Below are 19423 nucleotides of genomic sequence, written 5' to 3'. Positions count from 1 at the left end.
ATGCATTGATGGGGACATCAAGAGAGATAGCTATCGGACCAGTGGCTGTAGTATCCCTCCTTATATCCTCAATGTTGCAGAAACTCATAGATCCAGAAGTAGATCCCTTGGGATACAAGAAACTAGTCATAACCACAACCTTCTTTGCCGGGATCTTCCAAGCTTCTTTCGGGTTATTCAGATTAGGGTTTCTGGTTGATTTTCTGTCGCACGCAGCCATAGTAGGGTTCATGGGAGGTGCAGCTATTGTAATCGGACTCCAACAGCTCAAAGGTTTGCTTGGTATCACCAACTTCACCACCAACACCGACATTGTCTCTGTTCTTCGAGCTGTATGGCGATCTTGTCAACAACAGTGGAGCCCTCACACTTTCATCCTCGGGTGTTCCTTCCTCAGTTTTATCCTTATCACTCGCTTCATCGTAAGTGGTTCTTTTCGTTGATTCGTCTACCACTATATATATAATTATAACGTTCTTTAAACCAATAAGCACTAACATATAATGTATTATAGGATAGTATATTGTTTCAAACGCAAATTCAAACGTTTAGAAACATCAAATTTTTTTCTTTCAAAGAATTAATATTAAATTTGTGAACACAATTTTTGGAGATTTCTAGAGAAAGTGTTAGATAATGAACTGAAATTAATTAGCAATGAAATATATGTACGTGTATTAGGGGAAGAAGAACAAGAAGTTATTTTGGCTACCGGCAATAGCTCCGTTGATCGCCGTGGTAGTGTCGACGGTAATGGTGTTTCTGACTAAAGCGGACGAGCATGGCGTGAAGACGGTGAAGCACATTAAAGGAGGTCTTAATCCAATCTCCATTCACGATCTCGACTTTAATACTCCTCATCTCGGACAAATCGCTAAAATCGGTTTAATCATTGCCATTATTGCTTTAACCGTAAGTAGTTATAGGTAGCATTAAAGCATTGTTTTTTTGAACAATATTTTAAATTTTATCGTCTAATTACTTTTTTTTTTTTTTTCAGGAGGCGATTGCGGTAGGGAGGTCGTTCGCTGGAATTAAAGGGTACAGACTCGATGGAAACAAAGAAATGATGGCCATTGGATTTTCGAATGTTATCGGTTCCTTCACATCTTGTTACGCTGCTACTGGTAATTGATTATTCAACTTATTATTTTTTATAATATAAACATTTACATGGACCATTTTTTGGTGGAATGTGAAATAAAAGTCATTTTTGGTGGAATGCCAATTTTTTTCTTTCTGATAGAGTTGATTACTGGTTTAGGAAACTCCTCTATTTTCTTAGTTAAAGATACATATACATTTCTACGAAACATCAAATCACGTCCACTTAATGGTTGATTGTGACCGAAAGTTTATTTGTTTAACAGTTTTAATTACGTTATGTAATATAAACATGTAAATTATATATATATTGTAAGTGACGATCTAAAGTATAACAATTTTGCAATTTAGGTTCATTCTCTCGGACAGCTGTGAACTTCGCGGCAGGATGTGAGACAGCAATGTCGAACATTGTAATGTCGGTTACGGTGTTTGTAGCACTCGAGTGTCTAACGAGGCTTCTCTACTATACCCCAATTGCCATCCTCGCTTCCATAATTCTCTCAGCACTTCCGGGATTAATTGACATCAATGAGGCCATTCACATTTGGAAAGTCGATAAATTTGACTTTCTTGCTCTCATTGGAGCTTTCGTTGGTGTTTTATTTGCTTCAGTTGAGATTGGACTTCTTGTCGCGGTACGTGCTAGTAACGAAGATATAAACTTTATCAAAATAATTAGAATCATTTCGGTTATACATATATATGAAGAGATTAATAAATGATCGTGTGTTTATGTGTGCTAGGTGGTTATTTCGTTTGCCAAAATCATACTCATCTCAGTCAGACCAGGGGTTGAAACGCTCAGGAGAATGCCCGGAACCGATATTTTTGCAGATACTAATCAATATCCTATGACGGTTAAGACTCCTGGAGTATTAATTTTTCGAGTCAAGTCTGCGTTGTTGTGCTTCGCTAATGCCAGTTCCATCGAGGAAAGGTATAGTATACTAGTATTCTTTTATGGATATGACATGCATAACAATTCATTACAACATTATTTAAGAATATGATATGTATGTATATACAGTTGTTTAAGTAGAATAAGTGTTTTTTGATTGTCTATATATAGGATTATGGGATGTGTCAATGAGGAGGAGGAAGAAGAAAATATAAAGAGCAATGCCAAGAGAAAGATCCTCTTTGTAGTCCTTGATATGTCAAGTAAGTGGAACTCACAAGGATAATGCAAATTATAAAGTGTTTATATAGCTCACAAAAAATGATCCGATAGATGAAATTCATTTATTTTACTACTCACCTNTTTTTTTTTTTTTTTTTTTTTTTTTGGGTTGAAATATCGAGATAGCCACAATTAAAAAAGATTTGAAACTCTAGTTTTTATTACTTTTATGTTTTGTTCAGTCTTTCTCATAATTATTTATTGATTAGATTTGATAAACGTCGATACATCGGGGATTACTGCTTTGGTGGAGCTCCAAAACAATCTAACTCAGGCTGGTGTTGAGGTAATTAGTTTACATTCTAACAAGTTAATCCGTCGTTATCTCTTTAAAAACGAGAAAAGATATATCATTGTTTTTCATTTTTTTTTTGCAGCTAGTAATCGTGAACCCGAAATGGGAAGTGATCCACAAGCTGAATCAAGCAAGGTTCGTAAGCAAAATCGGGGGCAAAGTTTACATGACAATCGAAGAAGCTCTCGATGCTTGCTTTGGATTAAAAGTTTAAAAAATAGTTTTCTTAATATTACATATATATATATATATATGTGTTACCGGATAATATTGCATGTGAGTTTTATGTCAGTTCCTGTAGTTTAAATTATGAGAGGTGTGCATGATGATGTTGTATAATTATTTAGTACGTATGTGTAATATTGTAGTGTGCCTTGGTACGTAAGCTCGGTCGTGATTAAATAAGTCATGCAAACTATAGTGTCATGACGATCGAAGGGTGTGTGTAACAAAACTTGGAAATAATGTATATATTTATATGTACGTTTTGATATATATTGGTGTTTTGTATGATGATTAAAAATGTTATTGAGTGAGATTTATATTTGGTATCCTCTCTTATTAAACGTGATTCCGTAATTAAAAATTTCGTGTTGAAATTCTAGAAACCGAATGTTCAAAAACACATGTCTAGGTACAATGTATCTAAATCCGTTGAACAAAAGTAATTTACGAATTTGTTGAATCAATTTAAGTGGAAGGACTTTAATAGCGTACAGTACTATTTAGAGCGTACAGTACTAATTAATAGAAGTAGTAGTAGTATTTGATGTCACTTGGAAAAGTCAAGAGTGAGAAGCTATATTCGGAGGGTTAATGATGTCTCCAAATTTAAATAGTCTAATCCCACTTTTTTTTAACTTTTAATTATTGAAGTTAATGGGCACCACTGTTTCAATTCACGATCTTTTCTTGATTTTTTTTTTCACAGCTTCAGTATATGCGTCTAGGTTCACTGAATCTGATAAAACTTGAGGACAAAGTTGATTTGCTGAGGTCTATGATTGTTAACTCATTACACTCTATTTAAATTATGGAAAACTGTTTTTAATTTGTATGCTTTGAAACACTAATTAACCATTCTAAAAAAAAATAACACTTGAAGTTGCGTTTGTGGTCCAATGCATATTTCCTTTTTCGGTCAATATGTGGGTATGGTGGTGCTAACTCCTACGACATAGATATGGAATGTCATGGACCTAACTCTTAAAAGACTTTCATTATGGTGCTTAACTTTTTTTTTTCTTCCATAAATCCAATTAAGAACTTTACTACTAGTATTTGAAGAGAATGATTTCGGAGGGATATAAAATGAAATATGCTGTCCAATTTTAATGACATTTTTTTTTGTTATTTAATAATACGAGCATGATCACTATCTGTTTATATTTGGCTGTTTGTGAGAAGATTTTGGTTAATCAAAAAAATTTCTAATTACGCAGGCTTTATGAACTATTTTTTTGTCTTTTAAAATAACTAAATTGTATCAACATTATATTGCTAATATTTTGGTACCGTTGATTGCGTGTTTTTAGTTTTTTTTTTTGTTCTAATTTGAAGAAGGTTATAAATGACAACGAGTGAGTGGTGATCGATGATTCGGTAAGAGAAAGCATTGGACGAAGTTGGTCAACACTTTTGTCAATTATTTGCATTTTTTTTTTCTTTCTTTTTCTTTTGCTTCTCCCACGTGTGATATATACATCTTCAAATAAACCTTGCTGCTATTATCTCCGTCAAACTAGTCCTGTATAATCATCACTAACATAATGGCGATGATTCTGAAATGACCTATATTGATGATACCCACGATTATTAATACTACTAGACTACGATTCTGTTTCACAAACTTATAAGCATTTGTTATCGCTATACGAATTGAATTATCTTTAGTGTTGAGTTAATAACAATGAGCTCTGACTTCTATCACTAAAAACCCAAAAAGATAAGAGAAATTAATGATTAGTCACTTAGTTGAAGCTTATATAACTGTTTGGCAAAAAAGGGAGTTGAAGCTTTATTTATATGTAGTTCTATAAGTTGAAGCTTTATTTATATGTAGTTCTATACTAATAGTAGCTTATATATATGGACTCTAAGCCCATATAAAATGTAGAGTTAGACCATTTAGTGGAAAAGACCGATGCTAACAAATGGGCTTCAAGTCTTAAACCAAACACATAATTCCTTTTATTTATTCATTTTTAAACTAACACATAAGTTCCTTTTTTTTTTATTTGGGCCAAACAGTAACCACATAATACTATACTTTCTGATGAAATCATTTTTCTTGGGGTTAAAAGTGGTATATAATTTTATTTCCAAATAATTTTCATTGTGAAAAATATCCTGTATTGATTTATTAAATTTAAAATCTAATATTATAACTAAATAATAATTAATACATTAAAATCATATTAATTTTTGCACATACACTCTAAAAATAATAAATTAAATTGGAAAATTTTGCTTGAAAAATAGTCTTTACAATATAGACAAAATAATCCACATGTCTATAACACGTCACAATTAGACAAAAGAATCCACATGTCTTTACAAAAGAAAAACACAAGAAGCGTATAAAAGGAAAGTATATATATTTTACAAATTCAAAGATAAAATTAAGTTAGACAAAGATGGATAACATTGACAATATTGCAAATTAGGAAACTAACGAGATTTCCCTAAATAAATTCTTGTAAAGACTTTATGAATCCAATTTCATCCGATCGAAAAGTGTAAAGGGGTCCACGTCTTTGTGTATTGAAATCTTATCCGTCCACGTGTCATTATATACATCTGGACTGCATATATTCATTCTCCTTCGTCAACCTTTGAAGACTTGACTTTTTCTCTTGCCGTTGAAGCAAGTGAGAAGAACCAAATCCCCCGTGTTCGATCTCGCCGCGGTGAGTGACGATGAAGTCGGAGACTCTAACATTAGTTCTAGTTTATCTCGCCGGAATCATGGAAAGAGCCGACGAGTCTCTACTTCCAGGAGTTTATAAAGAAGTAGGAGATGCACTACACGTAGATCCCACAGCTCTTGGAACTCTAACTCTGTTCCGGTCTATTGTTCAGTCTTCTTGTTACCCTTTAGCCGCTTACTTGTCTTCTAGACATAACCGAGCTCACGTCATCGCTCTCGGCGCTTTCCTTTGGGCCACTGCAACGTTCCTTGTCGCCGTCTCCACCACTTTTTTACAGGTTTGGACTTCTTCTTTAACCTTTTTGCTCTGTTCTAAGTAAACTGGAATCAGATCTGTTGGGTTTTGGAATCTGTTGATCTGGGTAGCACAAAGTGTGAAGCTTGATAAGGAAAGGTTTCAGTTTAGGCGACTAGACAATCAAAGATCGTTGCTTTTTGTGGCTTGATGTTGAGATTCATTTGGTTTCATAGAAAGAAAAAGGCATGAGAACTTAGTCTGTGTTATGTGTTGTTCAGGGGATTGCTTGGTTCGAAAGTGAATTTGGATTTTACCCATTTGCCACAAATATGAATGGAACGGATTTTACATTTTTGCTATATGTTTTGCTGGTTGAAACTAGGTGGCAGTATCAAGAGGCTTGAACGGGATAGGGCTGGCCATTGTGACACCCGCGATTCTGTCACTAGTCGCTGACTCAACCGAAGAAAGTAACCGTGGCGTGGCATTTGGATGGCTAGGACTTACTTCAAATATTGGTTCTATACTTGGAAATCTCTGTTCTATCCTCTTGGCCTCAAAATCTTTCAATGGCATCGCTGGCTGGAGAGTTGCCTTCTTCTTGGTGGGTTTTGTAAGCGTGATAGTCGGTATCTTGGTCCGCCTCTTTGCCAGTGATCCTCATTACAGCGACAAGAAAATCACAAAACTTGACAAAGACAAACCTTTCTTGTCAGACATAAGTGATCTATTGAGAGAGGCCAAGATGGTTATAAAAATTCCATCTTTCCAAATCTTTGTTGCTCAGGGAGTTTCGGGTTGCTTCCCTTGGTCAGCTTTGGCTTTTGCACCATTGTGGCTAGAACTCATCGGTTTCTCCCACAAAACAACCGCGGTTCTAATAACTCTCTTTACCGTTTCTTGCTCTATCGGAGGTTTATTTGGAGGATACATGGGAGATTCTCTCGCCAAGAAGTTCCCAAATGCCGGTAGGATCATCCTGTCTCAGATAAGCTCTGCTTCGGCGATTCCTTTAGCTGCGATTTTGCTTATCGGATTACCTGATGACCCTTCCACGGCCTTTAGCCACGGTCTAGTTATTGTCATCATGGGATTATGCATGTCATGGAATGCTGCAGCTACAAACGGGTAAGTTTAATACATATATTTTCCAATCTTCTTGATTTTTTTGTTTGTTTTTTCTTGAATCTTGGAAAGAATCTGCCTGAAATGGTTTTTATACAGTCCGATATTTGCAGAGATAGTTCCAGAGAGAGCACGGACAAGCATCTACGCGTTAGACAAATCATTCGAGTCAATATTAGCTTCTTTTGCTCCTCCTATTGTAGGGATGCTTGCTCAGAACATCTATGGATATAAACCTATCCCGGAAGGATCGTCAAGCTCGATCAAGGTTGAAACAGACAGAGAGAACGCAGCATCGCTAGCTAAAGCACTCTACACATCGATCGGGATCCCAATGCTGATATGTACCACAATCTACTCGTTTCTATACTGCACATACCCGAGGGACCGAGACAGAGCGAAAATGCAAGCCTTGATCGAGTCAGAGATGCATCAACTCAATGAAGAAGAAGAAGATGAAGTTGAGGTGAAGTGTTTTGGAGCTGAGGAACATGATGAGACTTATTTGCTGAAGCAGCATCAGAGTGAGAGTGTGAAGTGATGGATGATATGGGGTTATTGACAACAGGGGTTCCATACTTCAATGATAGGAAAATGGGGTGATGCACTTCAAGTGTAATATACCGGTAGATAACAAACATTACAAGAACAGAGTTAAAAGGAAAAAAATAAAATTACTGATTTTTTTTTGGTTCTTGTAAGGAAATATATTAATGACTAATGAGTGTTGAATGATACATATCTCGCTTTCTTAATTCCAAAAATCAAATTCATAAATGCGGAGTATTAATTTGGTAAAAACATCAGACATATGTGAAATTAAACCGGACACAAACCGGGTTCCGACAGAACAGAGAGGTAGGGAGCGCGTCAGTAGATTGGAATTATTTCGATATTTGGGTTCTGATAATTCACTTTACTCTTCTTTCTTTCCCAAACTTTTATACTCAAGAGAGAAGATCCATCTCTCATCTCTCTCGTCTTCAACGTTGTTGTCACTTCCTATGTCGAATCGTGGCCTAAATGCAGCTGTACAATTGTTCAATTCATCGTAAAGATCGAAGAAGTAGCAGTAGTAATCTACTGTTTTTGTAGGGTTACTTTGCCAATTTCCTAATTTTAGGTATCTTCTTTTTTTTTTTCTTAGCCTTTTCTCTCTCTCAGTCAAAATAAATCAGCAACCAAAGAAAATTAATAGGAAAAAGTTTCTCTTTTTGTTGTTTGTAACGTATACGAGAGACTTGGGTTTTTAAATGGGTATCTCAAAGATTCATGCTTTCATTATAATTTTCAGAATCCTCTTCTGGGTCTGGGTTCTTACACCAAATTTAGCTGATTTGAAGTGTTTCAGAACTTAGATCTTACTGTTTTTTTTACACATCAAGAAGCTCCATTGTTTGATATGCGTTGTTGTCCTCTTGCCCCCAGAGATCTAATTGATTAGAGTAATGTTGTCTTTTAGCTGCGAAATCAATTTGGTTTTATGCTTTTGTATTCGAGATTGTGAAATTTTACAGTATCTTTTTTTTTTTTGTCGATTTTAGTTGTCTCTTTGTTTCCCTCTATGATTTTTCAAAACTTAGGACCACTCTGATTTTTTTTTCGCGTAAGATCCAATTTCGCCTTTCGTTTTCAGAATTTTACTTGGCAAGTAGATGCATATTAATTTTTTATTATAATTGGAAAAAATTGTTCTTGTTACATATTTTTGAGCTAATGATATGTTTTTTTTTTGGTATTTGTTGTTATGTAGATTATTAATTGATTGGTAGCAACATCGAAGAAGAAGCGTACACAAGTTTTGGTTGTCAATGGATAAAGCTTCATCACAAGAGTGTCCTTATCCAGGATGTTTCTTCTGTGTAATGAAAGAAGGAAACCCGAGTAAACGAAGATCCTGCATTCTCAAATTCTTTCGAGATCTTCCTTCTCAAGACGATGATGGTCAAGTTCTTCCCATTAGTGGTCTATGGAACACTGCAATGGCTCATCCTAACGATCCTGAGTTCATTGAGCTTGGAATCTTTGAGTGTATGTCTGCTTTGATATGGAAAGGTCTTAAAAACCGGCGTTGGCTATCTCATGACCAGAACATATACATCCCTTATTACGCTGCTCACATTATCGGGTCTTACACTATGAATATGGAAGAGTTTGCTGAGAGAAGTGTTGAAGCTGGTGTGATTGCTCCACTTGTTGAGCTTTTAAGAGGTAGGCTTACTTGGGTTGAACAAAGAGTGGCGGTTCGTGCTTTAGGACATTTGGCTACTTATCCTAGTACTTTCCCTGCTGTTGCAAATCATGGTGAGATCCTTGAGCTTGCTATACAGTTGGCTATGAGCTCTTTGGAAATAGTTTATTCTCATTTTTACCAGTATCCGGATCGAAGGTTGAGTTACCATTGTGATCTGCTTACACGTGGGATGGGAGGTGTTGAGATGGAGTCAAGAAAAGCTGAGGAATGGGCTAGCCAGTTGCAGTGTTGGTCTCTTCAGCTCATAAACTGTTTCGCCTTTAAACCAGAGTTTCTTCCCACTCTGTGCAAACCTGAGTTTCTAGTGAATCTTCCGGTTATGTGGGGTGGACTTGTTAATGAGAACTCTCCGGCTGGTATTGGTTTGCTTAGAACAATCTGTCAGCATAAACTTGGCCGTGGACCTGTCTCTGCGTGTCCAGGAATGATTGAGGCTTTGTGTAACATCGCTCGTTCTTCTGATGATTGGCAGTATATGGCGATAGAGTGTCTTCTTTGGTTGCTTCAAGATCCTAATACATCTCACAAAGTAATAGACAAAGCAGTGCCTACGCTTGTTGATCTTGCAGAGATCACAAACTTGGGTGATCACAAGAAACTTGGAGATTCCATTGTGAGTGTTCTTCAAGAATGCAGCTCCATGGGTAACCGTTCAAGGGAATTGATCGAAGAGACAGTAAGTTCCAGACAAAGACTTAAATGGGAGAAGAGTATGCCTAAAGAGGATCTTCATATCAAACAAGCAGCAGCGTTAGTGGTCAAACTCGAAGGTAACTCTCTTTTTTCTTCAGGAGACATCGCTGGTGCAGCAGAGAAGTACTCAGAAGCTTTGTCTCTATGTCCAATGAGGTCAAAGAAGGAAAGAGTAGTGTTGTATAGCAATAGAGCTCAGTGCCATCTCTTGTTGCAACAGCCTCTGGTTGCTATAAGCGACGCCACACGTGCGCTTTGCTTGCACAATCCCGTAAACCGGCATGCTAAGAGTCTTTGGAGAAGAGCTCAGGCTTATGATATGTTAGGTTTAGCTAAAGAGAGTTTGTTGGACGCAATCTTGTTCATCAACGAGTGTTCTCAGTCGAATGACCCGGATCTCTCCATGAGACAGAACAAGGTTCCTGATTACGCAGAGAGGTTGGTGAAGAAGCAGATGCGAGCAGCTTGGTTGTTTAAAGAAGCAGCATTGAAGCATGGAGGTGTGCATAGGAAAGGTGAAGAGAGAGAAGTGTATGGAAATGAAACGGATGATTCTGAATGGGAAACAGCGAGTGAGAGCGATATTGGAGATGATGGAAGAGATCACATGGGGCTTGATGATGAGGAAGAAGAGGAAGATGAAGGCCATGGAGAGAAGTGGAAGAACCGGGATAAATCTAGTGAGAAAACTGAGAAAACTTCTGCCAAAGGTAAGATTTTTAGCGGTTTACTTGCATGGTTATGATCTTGATCAACTTAGTTAATAGTCTTTGGTGCTAAAATCTATGAATTTGGTTCAGGTATGAGGCATGGATACAGCATAAAGCTAGCAGAAGATGAAATCTGAATCACTGGAAACAACGGATCAAACAAGATTCGTTAAAAGAAGCTTAAGAAGAACAGAGAAGTCTTTGTATGGGTTTTAGTATTTGTTACAAGCAAGAAACTTGCTTTTCATGGAAATCGTAAGTTCGATCTTTTTTATTTTTATTTTTCCTTTCTTTGTTTAGTTTTGCGTGATTGTAGAATTTGTGGTAAATTAAATTTGATCCATTTGAGGAGTAAAGAAGAAAGGAACAAATGTTTTGTTTTTCAGTTATTTTATTTTGTGGTGTATGTACTTTAAAATTTGTTCAAGAGACAATGTGTTCCAATTTGTATAAATTACATTTTCTCTTGTGTTACAAAAATGATTTATAGGATTTTTTTTTTGTGTTTGGGAGATTATTGTCTAGTTTTTTTTGTCCAAGTATTATTGGGACTGTGGGAGAGTTTCTACACTACAAAATTGTGCTAAGAAAGGGGATTTTCGTGGGTAATGAGTACGATACAATATTGTAAAGTAGACGATTTGAAAAATGGAAGATCTACATTCGAAGACACGAGAGTGAAACTTGATTGGTGGAATGAGGATATGTACCAAGTCACTATTTACCTTTTTACGTCAGGTTTGAGAAGATATCTTCTCTTCTCACTGTCTTTTTGCAAACGGCAGTGATATTGTCTAAATTGGCACACTTGGTTTTAAAAATGCCGTCCTTTGGATAAGTCCAACGGATATAATAAACAGGGGTCTAGATATGAACTAAAACAATGTTGTCCTTTCATATTATAGAAGAAAACACTTCATTATGAGAAAACCACTTAAAACTCAAGTTTCGTGGACATGTTGTTTTGGGGGTTTGTAAGTTAGTTTCCCATAAAGAAAATGGTACTTTAAGATAGAAACTCAAAATTAACATCAACTCTGTTTAACTATGAGTATGCTTATTGAACATGAATTGTTTTAGAAACTAAAATTATATTTTTTTTAAAATAATCATAGATATTAATTAGTAGTATACATAACTTTTGTCAAGAATGAATTGTGATCAGATAATTTTGCTTGCGCATTTTCTTATGTTATCAAGTCTATCGTTTATGACTACATGGGATAAGATTCGTGGCTAATATTTATTGTAATTATATCTTTTGAGTCAAATTCCATACTCATTTTTATATATGCAATCGAATGTATCTAGTAAAGAATTGTTCTTATTTAATTTGATTCTGCTGACGCTATTTCAAACAGCTTTCGGCTATTGGATGTGTCCACGCGAGATGTAATGTAGTAATGGTCAATTCTTCAAAATGTGCACCTTATTTTCTTTTTGCAAGTTATAAAATTCTCTATATGGTGATCCACTGATCCTACGTATCTATATCTAATTATCTCCCAAAACTATGGGCAAGAGTCATTATTAAAATCGACCCTTGGTCGTTTGAGATGCTCAAGAGTTTAAATTATAAAATAAAACCATCACTAACATGATTAGAATATTTAATTACGCACAATGTGGAAAATCTAGTGCAATCTTTCCTCGAACATTCCACATAAATCTTTATATAAATAGTGAGAATTTGTTCATGCACAACATATTCATCACATAGGGCTTCATTTCTCTAAAATTCGCTCTAATTGTTATTACCTCGGTTAAAAAAGAAAAATTCTTGGTTTGATTCGATATTTTCAAGAAAATGGGTAACCGTGAAAACATTCGTTCTCTTAAACTTGAAGTTAAAGTGGTGGAAGCGAGAAACGTAGAGCTCAAGTCATCACCAACCGCTCTCTTCGTTAGGTTCTATCTCCATGCAGGGAATAACAGTAAGATCAAACTAAACACTGCAGAGATCCGTTCGAGATCAGACCAAAAGGTCATGAACTGGAACCAGTCATTCGGTCTGGAGTGCCAAGGGAAAGAAGCCGCGGTTGAAGAACTAAAGCAACAAACCGTTGTTTTCGAACTGCGGAGAAGAAAAGGGACGTCGTTTTTGAGGAAGTGGTCTAAATCAGAGTTGGTTGGTAGAGGAGAGATTTCATGGAGATCGGTTATAGAGTCGAATGGGATGGAGATTGAGAGTTTTTTAGTGATGGGTGAGACGAAAGATCGGGTTTTGGAAGATTGTGATAAGCCTCTTTTATTGAAGATAGCTTTAAAAGTGCAAGCCTCAAAATTGGTGAATACTACTAAGAGAGTGGAAGATCTTTGTGAGTGTAGAGAGTGTAGGAGAGTATGTAATTGTTTAGATTATGAGGCTTTTGTTGTGGCGTGTGCGGTAGCTGGAATTTAGTTTGTACGAGAAATTTTTAATTAAGATCTAATGTAAAGAACCGAATGAGTTGATGCAATAAATTAAAACGAGAAAACTAAGGATCAAAGTTTAAGAAAATGAAAAAAAAGAGACAAATCACAACTGGTTTTATAGAAGACAATGAAACGGTGATGTTGTTTCAAGCATGGCCATGTCCGAGAAGAGCGAGAAGCATATCTTTGTAGTCACCAGAAGTGTCATTAGCAATGGCTCGATCAAGAGGTACGCTGTTCCTGCGTAAGTATTCTTCTTTGATCCTCTCCATGTCGACCTCTGCTCGTGTAGTGACCACTCTGGTAAGTGCCCACTCATCTGTTCCCATCTTGACGATGGCTCGACGTAGAACCTTCTCAAAGTACTTCTCTGGATATGTCAAGCATTTGATGGCGGTTTTGAGAAGTTGAACATATTCATCGTTCGAATCTTCCTTCAGAAACTTGTTAATGGAACTTCCGAACTTGTCCTTGAAGTGATTGAGCGTTGCGTTGATTTGAGCTTTGCTCCTTGTTGTCAAGATCCTGATGAGATCTTCATCAGTGTAAGCCTTCTCAGTTATCTTCTTGTGAAGTGTCTTAGCTTCAGATCTAGCGACCTTCACGTTGACCTCATCAGCATTTCCATCGTACCTGAAGCTGCTCACAAGAGGAACCAATAGCTGCATTTTCACAAGTGGTCAAAACAAAACAACAAACATATGATTAGAAAATTACTGTTCAATCTTGACATGGTATACAAACCACTTCACTCATTGCAGCCATCATTAGATCAGTTTGGTTAGATCATCACTACCTTTCGAACATCTCCAGATGTGTGGTATGAAACATCCTCTTCGAGAGAGGTTCTGTAGCGAGCTTGGTATGCTTGCTTGGCCTTGAAAAACTCAAGCGCTGGTCTGGTACACGCGATTTCGACTAGAACCCAAATGTTCTTGGTGAACATTTGGGTAGATTCCTTAGCCAAATACGCATCTCTCTCCGTAGGATCAAGAGTCCACAACATCACAGCTCTCTGTTTTCAAGCAAAGTAGCAAATCATAGTATACTCAAACCATAATAATTAGATGAAGATACAAAAAAAAAAATTTCTTTGAAAAACCTCAAAGTCACCGGACAGCTCTTTGTCCAATTCCTTGAGAAGATCTTTGTTGTAGTTAGCAGCGTAAACAGCACGGATGAAGCTGCGCTGTGTTGCATTTCTATGAGCCAAGATTGATATGATCATCCCTTCATTGGTTCCCCATCCTGCACCACACAAAAACAAAATTTCAAACCGAAGTTTAATCAGCAATGTAACCAAACTGATCAATTAAACTAAACCAAATCTTAGAACTATTGTAAAAATCTTTAAATTCGCAAGAAAAATAATTTTTGCTAGTAGAAAATAAATAAATGGAAAATCTTATAATAATTTTTAGGAAAACAACAAGTTAAACTGTTCTAAAAAGTTGTCTAATCGTCGGTTACAAAACCAAACGGTCAGAATCAGAAAACGCTTTCAACAATAAAAATCAGTAAAATATTACATAACGTGTCACAATTTCGCATCGTAACAAAAGAATCATGCAACGGAGTTTTCTAATCGCAAAATCATGATTTTGATCAGTAGATAGAAAAGAGCTAACTTATCATGCATTTAAAAAACCCTATGTACATATCATCAACCAAAACAGCTAGCTAGATCAGTAGATCAGACTAGTCAGCAAATAGATTCAATCGAAGCATGAAAGGTGACCAAGGCCTAGTTTAACTTTTACTTCCATAACGAAGGGAGAGAGATGAAAAACCTTTAAAGGCCTTGTGGAGCTGCTCAGAGTCTTCTTCAGGAAGAGGAATAGTCGCAGGAGTTCTGAGAGACGCCATTCTCTGACCACTGAGAGTATCTCTCTTCCTTATATTTTTTCTTTTTCTTTTTTGTGCTCCCTCTAAATGAGATGAAGAAACTGTGAGACGAGGAAAACGCACACTACCTTAAATAATGTGAAATGAAATCCCAGCTTCTTTTCTTTCTTTAATTATTAATCATTTTTGTTTTAAAAAGACAAAGCAATTTAAGTAAATTAGCAAAAGGGGAAAATTTTATTAAATACAATTACAGGCTGTATCCAGTGCACACAGAAATGAAAAAACAAGTATCATGTTTTGCATTTTTTTGGGTCATAAAGCTTAATATTTAATGGAATTTAAACAATTTATATATATGATTAAATAGGTAATTAAACAATAGGTAATTTAAACAATTTTAAAAGATGTCTTTCTTAAATTTTGTCCACTTATAATTTATCTAATTAATTATAATTGGTGTAATATGTTTTATAATTATTAAATATATAATATGTCATTAATCATAAAATTAAAGAAAATGAAATTACAAAAGTAAAGAAAATATAATCCAATAATATGCAACGTAGTTGCCAAGGTTGTTTCTATACCGGATAAAAACTTTGCCTTCCGTCTAGGGGTGGGCATTCGGGTATTGGTTCGGGTTCGGTTCAGATAATTCGGGTTTCGAGTAATTCGGGTTTATAATTTATAGAATCATATAGGTATTATGGAAATTTCGGTTCGGGTTCGGTTCGGGTTTTTTTGGGTTCGGGTCGGTTCGGGTATTTTTTTGGAATATCGAAATATATCTGATATGTTTTGGGTTCGGTTCGGTATAAGTATTTTTTACCCATTTTAGAACCAAAATACCCATATATATATATATATAACTAAAATACCCTATATAAATTGAATAACTATATCAAATTTCATGAAGTTATAACTAAAAAATCATACCAAAATAACTAAACTAAAGTTAGAAACTAAAGACAAGCAAAACAAGCAAGAGAAAACATGATCCAAAAGTCTAATCTAAAACATAAACAAGTAGTAGAATAGTAACATCCAAAATCAAATTCAAAAGTCTTATAAAATCTAGAAGTAGGTATTGAGAAAAACTGAAAGAAACAACAAGAATCAAAGAAGAGATCGTTTGCATATGGTGAAGCATTGTAGGCGTCTTCACTAAGCGATGAGACTTACTTTTGAATGAGTCTTTGACGTCTCTGAAAGAGGAGATTCAGGAGAAGAAGCGAAGACATTTAAAGAATCCAGATTGAAACTGTGGATTAGGGTTATAGAATTTATAAAAAAAAACAAATCTTCCGCAGATATAGCCATATAGGTAGTGGAGAGTGGAGACGAACTGATAAATGTGATTCTTCTTCAATGCAATCTCAACTGATAAACACACATAAAGATTACATATATGAAATGATAAACAACATAGGTTCGGATATACATGGGTACTAATTGGGTATCGGTTCGGATCGGGTAATACCCGATACCCAAGAGTATTTTATAATTAAGATCCAACTAATATATTGGACAAGATTTATACCCGATCCGAACCGAAGTTTTTCGGTTCGGTTCCAATACGGATATTTCGGGTCAGGTATTTTGCCCAAGCCTACTTCCGTTCTTCGGTGGTATATATTTAGCTGTACTTGGGGTTTCCTGTTTCCCTTATGTCTTTGTCTGGATCAAATATCATCATCTGCCTTCACAAGATGCATATTTTGAGTATGTTTTTAGCTTTTCAAATAGACTTAAGGAAAAATGATTCATCAGTTTATATTGAACTAGGAAAAATCCCACGCTTTGCGTGGTTATATTAATATATATATATATATATATTTAAATATAGTTTTTATTTTAAATTTTTGTATTAGAAATAATATAGTTGATTTTATATGTTCCAAGATAAAATATTTACACATAGACTTTTAAATATGTAATATCAAAAAACATTTATTTATTAAATTTAATAAAAATGTATGGTCAAATACGTACACATAGACTTTCTTGGGAATATCTGCAAATGTTAAATTTTTAAGAAAATTGAAATAATAAGAGTTTTAGGAACTTAGGAAGTAAGTATGATGTAAGAACTGAAAATGCAATATAGGTGTTGACGTAAAGACGTTTGGTAGCTAAAAATTAGGGGTTGAAGTAAATATTTTATTTAACGGACATAGGAGGGAATCATGGTTTTGAGTAATTATTTATTTTGATTTGGATTCAAATTTCGAAACTGCTAACTTATGTCCGTATAGTAATTAGTAGAGGGGTTTGGGATATTTTATATTGGGAAGCAAATATTTTAGCGATTGTTTTGGTAAAAATTGAGTGTTCACAACAGAAAATTTACTGAGACGCTACATACATTTGGGATTCTAATGTACCTCCTGCAAGTTAAATAAACTTTTAACCTTCATCAGGGCCATAACCTGAAGCTCCTAAAGCCAACATTCCAGGAGCGAAGAATGCCAATTCATCCATCAGAATATAATAGAGAAAGAAACAATGTCATACCCACAAAGTTGTCGAGAAAGAAAATCCAACAGGCCATATGAGAAAGTGAACAGGGAAACCTAAGCAGCAAAGGAAAATAGTGGTGGCAGATCCCATTGTCTCACAATTCTACAACTCCAGATGTATGTTTCTCTTTTCATCATTCAAGTTAGACTGTTTGTAGTCACTGACAACAACTGTAGAGGAGAAGAAAGTATCATATCCACACTAAAGAATCATTATATAAAAATAACATATAAAGTGAAACAACTTAAAATTACCTGTGATAAGAACCACTGGAAATGCAATGCTTCCTCCATTCAAGTTTTGAGGTTGGAGAGACAGTCTGTAGTCACGGACAGCTGCAGAGGAGAAGAAGGCACCAGAACAACACTAAGAGTCATTATCGACAAGGAAAATCTCATAAATTAAGTGAAAAATTGTCTGTGACAAACCTCTGTTTTTGTTTTTATCCCAAGTGCTACTGCAGCAACCATCAAATCAGATGAAACGAGAAAGAGAAAACATCATTAGAAACAGGGGTAGTAGTATAACTTGGTAAATCTAAAAAATCCAAGTAAAAAAAGAGCAAAGAGAGGAGAACATAGTTAACTTACCTTAGTCAGTCTTCATTCTTCAACCCGACCTGCACAACATATACAGAATTAGATTTAGTTAATTTTACAAGTCTGAATCAAACAACGACATAAAAGAGAAATCCTGAAAAAAAAGAACTCTAGAATTTTTAAAACCTGTACTTGGCCGTCGGTAAAACCAGAAGAAGAGACACCAACTACGAAAACAAAACAACGACCAACGTCCTCCCTATCCTCACCGGGCACCAAAATCCTCCTGCAAAATCATCAACTGAGATACTCACGAGTTAGAAGACAAAGACAAGACAAGAGAAGATGTCTTACCTTAACTTATTAGGGAGTCACGGTGGTTAGGCCATTTAACCATTAAGGAGAGGCATGAAATCAGGGTAGAAGTAGTTTTAATAGGAGGAAAACCTACGGACATTTCAAATTTAATAGTTTACCAACCTGGCCTACAGTAAAGAAATAGTTCTATCCAGCGAGTCCAAACAACCTGCAGTTAAATGGGAGGAAACAACAATAAGCAGTGCCCAATAAATTAACAGAAATACTACATACATTTGAGATTATAATAGACCTCTGCTGGNTTATAACTTCATCCGTGCCCTAACCTGAAACTCCTAAAGCCAACATTTCCAAAGAAACCTCCCTGAAGAAGAAGAATAAGAAGAAAATAACAGATCAACACTAAAGAGTCACTAACAAACCTCAGTTTGTTTTTGGTCTATGGAATGAGATGAGAGCATACCTTCCTCTGGTAGTACGTAGCTCATCAAATTTGGCAATCATTGAGGGTGATTCCAACCCAAAAAAAAAAGCATACCAAAGTAAGCTAAAGAAGACAGTTTTTTAAAAACAAATCATACACATAGAACCACGTCTCATGAGAGGAAACCTACACGGTCCATATTGCTGCTTGTTGTAGTGATCCATTGACAACATTATGAGAAAGCTGTTGAGGAGTAATTCCAAAATCTTCCCAGCCAGACGCAGTTTGGTTCTCACAAACCTGAGAGAAAAAGGGAAGAAGATCATTAAAAACATTGCAAACACAGAAGAAGCGATAAACGGGTCTAGCTCTTTCTCTGTCAACTACATACAGAACATAGATGATGAAAACTATAGATGACATTTCAGTTTAAGCTTAACAAATCTCTCTCACAGGACACGATGTAGTAAGCTGAATCAACCTATGACTCTCTCTCAATGATCGTTTTAGAACAAATTAAAAGACCCCTAAATCTGAAACGAATGGTCAATTATTCAAACTAAAAAGGATCCGACGACCATGAGACGACCTTTAAAAGAGAATCAAAACACGACATTAACTCTACAACCAAATAAGAGAAGTAACCTTGACAGAATTCTACGACCGTAATCAAAAAGAGTATGACCAGTATCGATTTAAAAACATAACTTAGCCGATCAAAACTTGGAATTACGGAGAGGTGAAGGTGACGTTTGAGCTTCTTTGTTTATCACTTGACACCATTAAAGAAAGATCCACACAACCCTGAAATTCCAAATATTAAAATCG

At 35.7% G+C, this 19423-nt stretch overlaps 5 protein-coding genes and 2 long non-coding RNA genes across 10 annotated transcripts; 4 read left to right on the top strand and 3 right to left on the bottom strand.

Moving 5' to 3' along the window:
• On the top strand, positions 7–3077 carry LOC104708086 (sulfate transporter 2.1-like). Its single transcript, XM_010424579.2, has 8 exons — positions 7–422; positions 682–912; positions 1001–1127; positions 1456–1742; positions 1851–2044; positions 2177–2268; positions 2497–2573; positions 2665–3077. Exons 1-8 carry the CDS (start codon positions 9–11, stop codon positions 2794–2796), a joined length of 1554 nt encoding a protein of 517 aa, XP_010422881.1. The 5' UTR covers positions 7–8; the 3' UTR covers positions 2797–3077.
• Positions 5435–7613, top strand: LOC104708085. The gene is made up of 3 exons (XM_010424578.2): positions 5435–5789; positions 6132–6877; positions 6974–7613. The coding sequence occupies exons 1-3, from the start codon at positions 5502–5504 to the stop codon at positions 7413–7415; spliced, it is 1476 nt and encodes a 491-aa protein (XP_010422880.1). The 5' UTR covers positions 5435–5501; the 3' UTR covers positions 7416–7613.
• Positions 7764–11001, top strand: LOC104708084. 4 transcript variants are annotated; one of them, XM_010424574.2, is made up of 3 exons: positions 7764–7997; positions 8628–10531; positions 10622–11001. In XM_010424574.2, exons 2-3 carry the CDS (start codon positions 8686–8688, stop codon positions 10666–10668), a joined length of 1893 nt encoding a protein of 630 aa, XP_010422876.1. In that variant the 5' UTR covers positions 7764–7997; positions 8628–8685; the 3' UTR covers positions 10669–11001. The 4 variants fall into 4 exon arrangements, with proteins under 4 accessions (XP_010422876.1, XP_010422879.1, XP_010422877.1 ...); XM_010424577.2 differs by lacking the exon at positions 7764–7997 and adding an exon at positions 8042–8131; XM_010424575.2 differs by lacking the exon at positions 7764–7997 and adding an exon at positions 8142–8319.
• Positions 12243–13041, top strand: LOC104708082. Its single transcript, XM_010424571.2, has one exon. It carries the CDS (start codon positions 12339–12341, stop codon positions 12930–12932), a length of 594 nt encoding a protein of 197 aa, XP_010422873.1. The 5' UTR covers positions 12243–12338; the 3' UTR covers positions 12933–13041.
• LOC104708083 (annexin D6) lies at positions 12966–14908 on the bottom strand. The gene is made up of 4 exons (XM_010424572.2): positions 14737–14908; positions 14049–14194; positions 13743–13961; positions 12966–13608 (listed from the first exon to the last, which is right to left on the bottom strand). Exons 1-4 carry the CDS (start codon positions 14810–14812, stop codon positions 13093–13095), a joined length of 957 nt encoding a protein of 318 aa, XP_010422874.1. The 5' UTR covers positions 14813–14908; the 3' UTR covers positions 12966–13092.
• LOC109125998 lies at positions 17206–17646 on the bottom strand. Its single transcript, XR_002033039.1, has 2 exons — positions 17569–17646; positions 17206–17484 (listed from the first exon to the last, which is right to left on the bottom strand). It is a non-coding gene; the product is annotated as an uncharacterized LOC109125998 (long non-coding RNA).
• Positions 17743–18375, bottom strand: LOC109126064. The gene is made up of 4 exons (XR_002033133.1): positions 18334–18375; positions 18040–18139; positions 17905–17933; positions 17743–17771 (listed from the first exon to the last, which is right to left on the bottom strand). It is a non-coding gene; the product is annotated as an uncharacterized LOC109126064 (long non-coding RNA).

Source organism: Camelina sativa, chromosome 8, assembly GCF_000633955.1.
Source record: "Camelina sativa cultivar DH55 chromosome 8, Cs, whole genome shotgun sequence".
NCBI lineage: Eukaryota > Viridiplantae > Streptophyta > Magnoliopsida > Brassicales > Brassicaceae > Camelina > Camelina sativa.
This window is presented reverse-complemented; position numbering and strand designations above follow the sequence as displayed.

Excerpts from the sequence above, each read along its gene's own strand:
- LOC104708085 (XM_010424578.2), top strand. The coding sequence starts at position 5,502 with ATGAAGTCGGAGACTCTAACATTAGTTCTAGTTTATCTCGCCGGAATC. Across the intron at positions 5,790-6,131 it reads TCTCCACCACTTTTTTACAG|GTGGCAGTATCAAGAGGCTT; the intron begins GTTTGGACTTCT and ends GGTTGAAACTAG. Across the intron at positions 6,878-6,973 it reads AATGCTGCAGCTACAAACGG|TCCGATATTTGCAGAGATAG; the intron begins GTAAGTTTAATA and ends GTTTTTATACAG.
- LOC104708082 (XM_010424571.2), top strand. The coding sequence starts at position 12,339 with ATGGGTAACCGTGAAAACATTCGTTCTCTTAAACTTGAAGTTAAAGTG.
- LOC104708084 (XM_010424574.2), top strand. The coding sequence starts at position 8,686 with ATGGATAAAGCTTCATCACAAGAGTGTCCTTATCCAGGATGTTTCTTC. Across the intron at positions 10,532-10,621 it reads TGAGAAAACTTCTGCCAAAG|GTATGAGGCATGGATACAGC; the intron begins GTAAGATTTTTA and ends AATTTGGTTCAG.
- LOC104708083 (XM_010424572.2), bottom strand. The coding sequence starts at position 14,812 with ATGGCGTCTCTCAGAACTCCTGCGACTATTCCTCTTCCTGAAGAAGAC. Across the intron at positions 13,962-14,048 it reads AGCTGTCCGGTGACTTTGAG|AGAGCTGTGATGTTGTGGAC; the intron begins GTTTTTCAAAGA and ends GCTTGAAAACAG. Across the intron at positions 13,609-13,742 it reads CATCTGGAGATGTTCGAAAG|CTATTGGTTCCTCTTGTGAG; the intron begins GTAGTGATGATC and ends GTGAAAATGCAG.
- LOC104708086 (XM_010424579.2), top strand. The coding sequence starts at position 9 with ATGGGGACATCAAGAGAGATAGCTATCGGACCAGTGGCTGTAGTATCC. Across the intron at positions 2,269-2,496 it reads TGTAGTCCTTGATATGTCAA|ATTTGATAAACGTCGATACA; the intron begins GTAAGTGGAACT and ends TTTATTGATTAG. Across the intron at positions 2,574-2,664 it reads TAACTCAGGCTGGTGTTGAG|CTAGTAATCGTGAACCCGAA; the intron begins GTAATTAGTTTA and ends TTTTTTTTGCAG.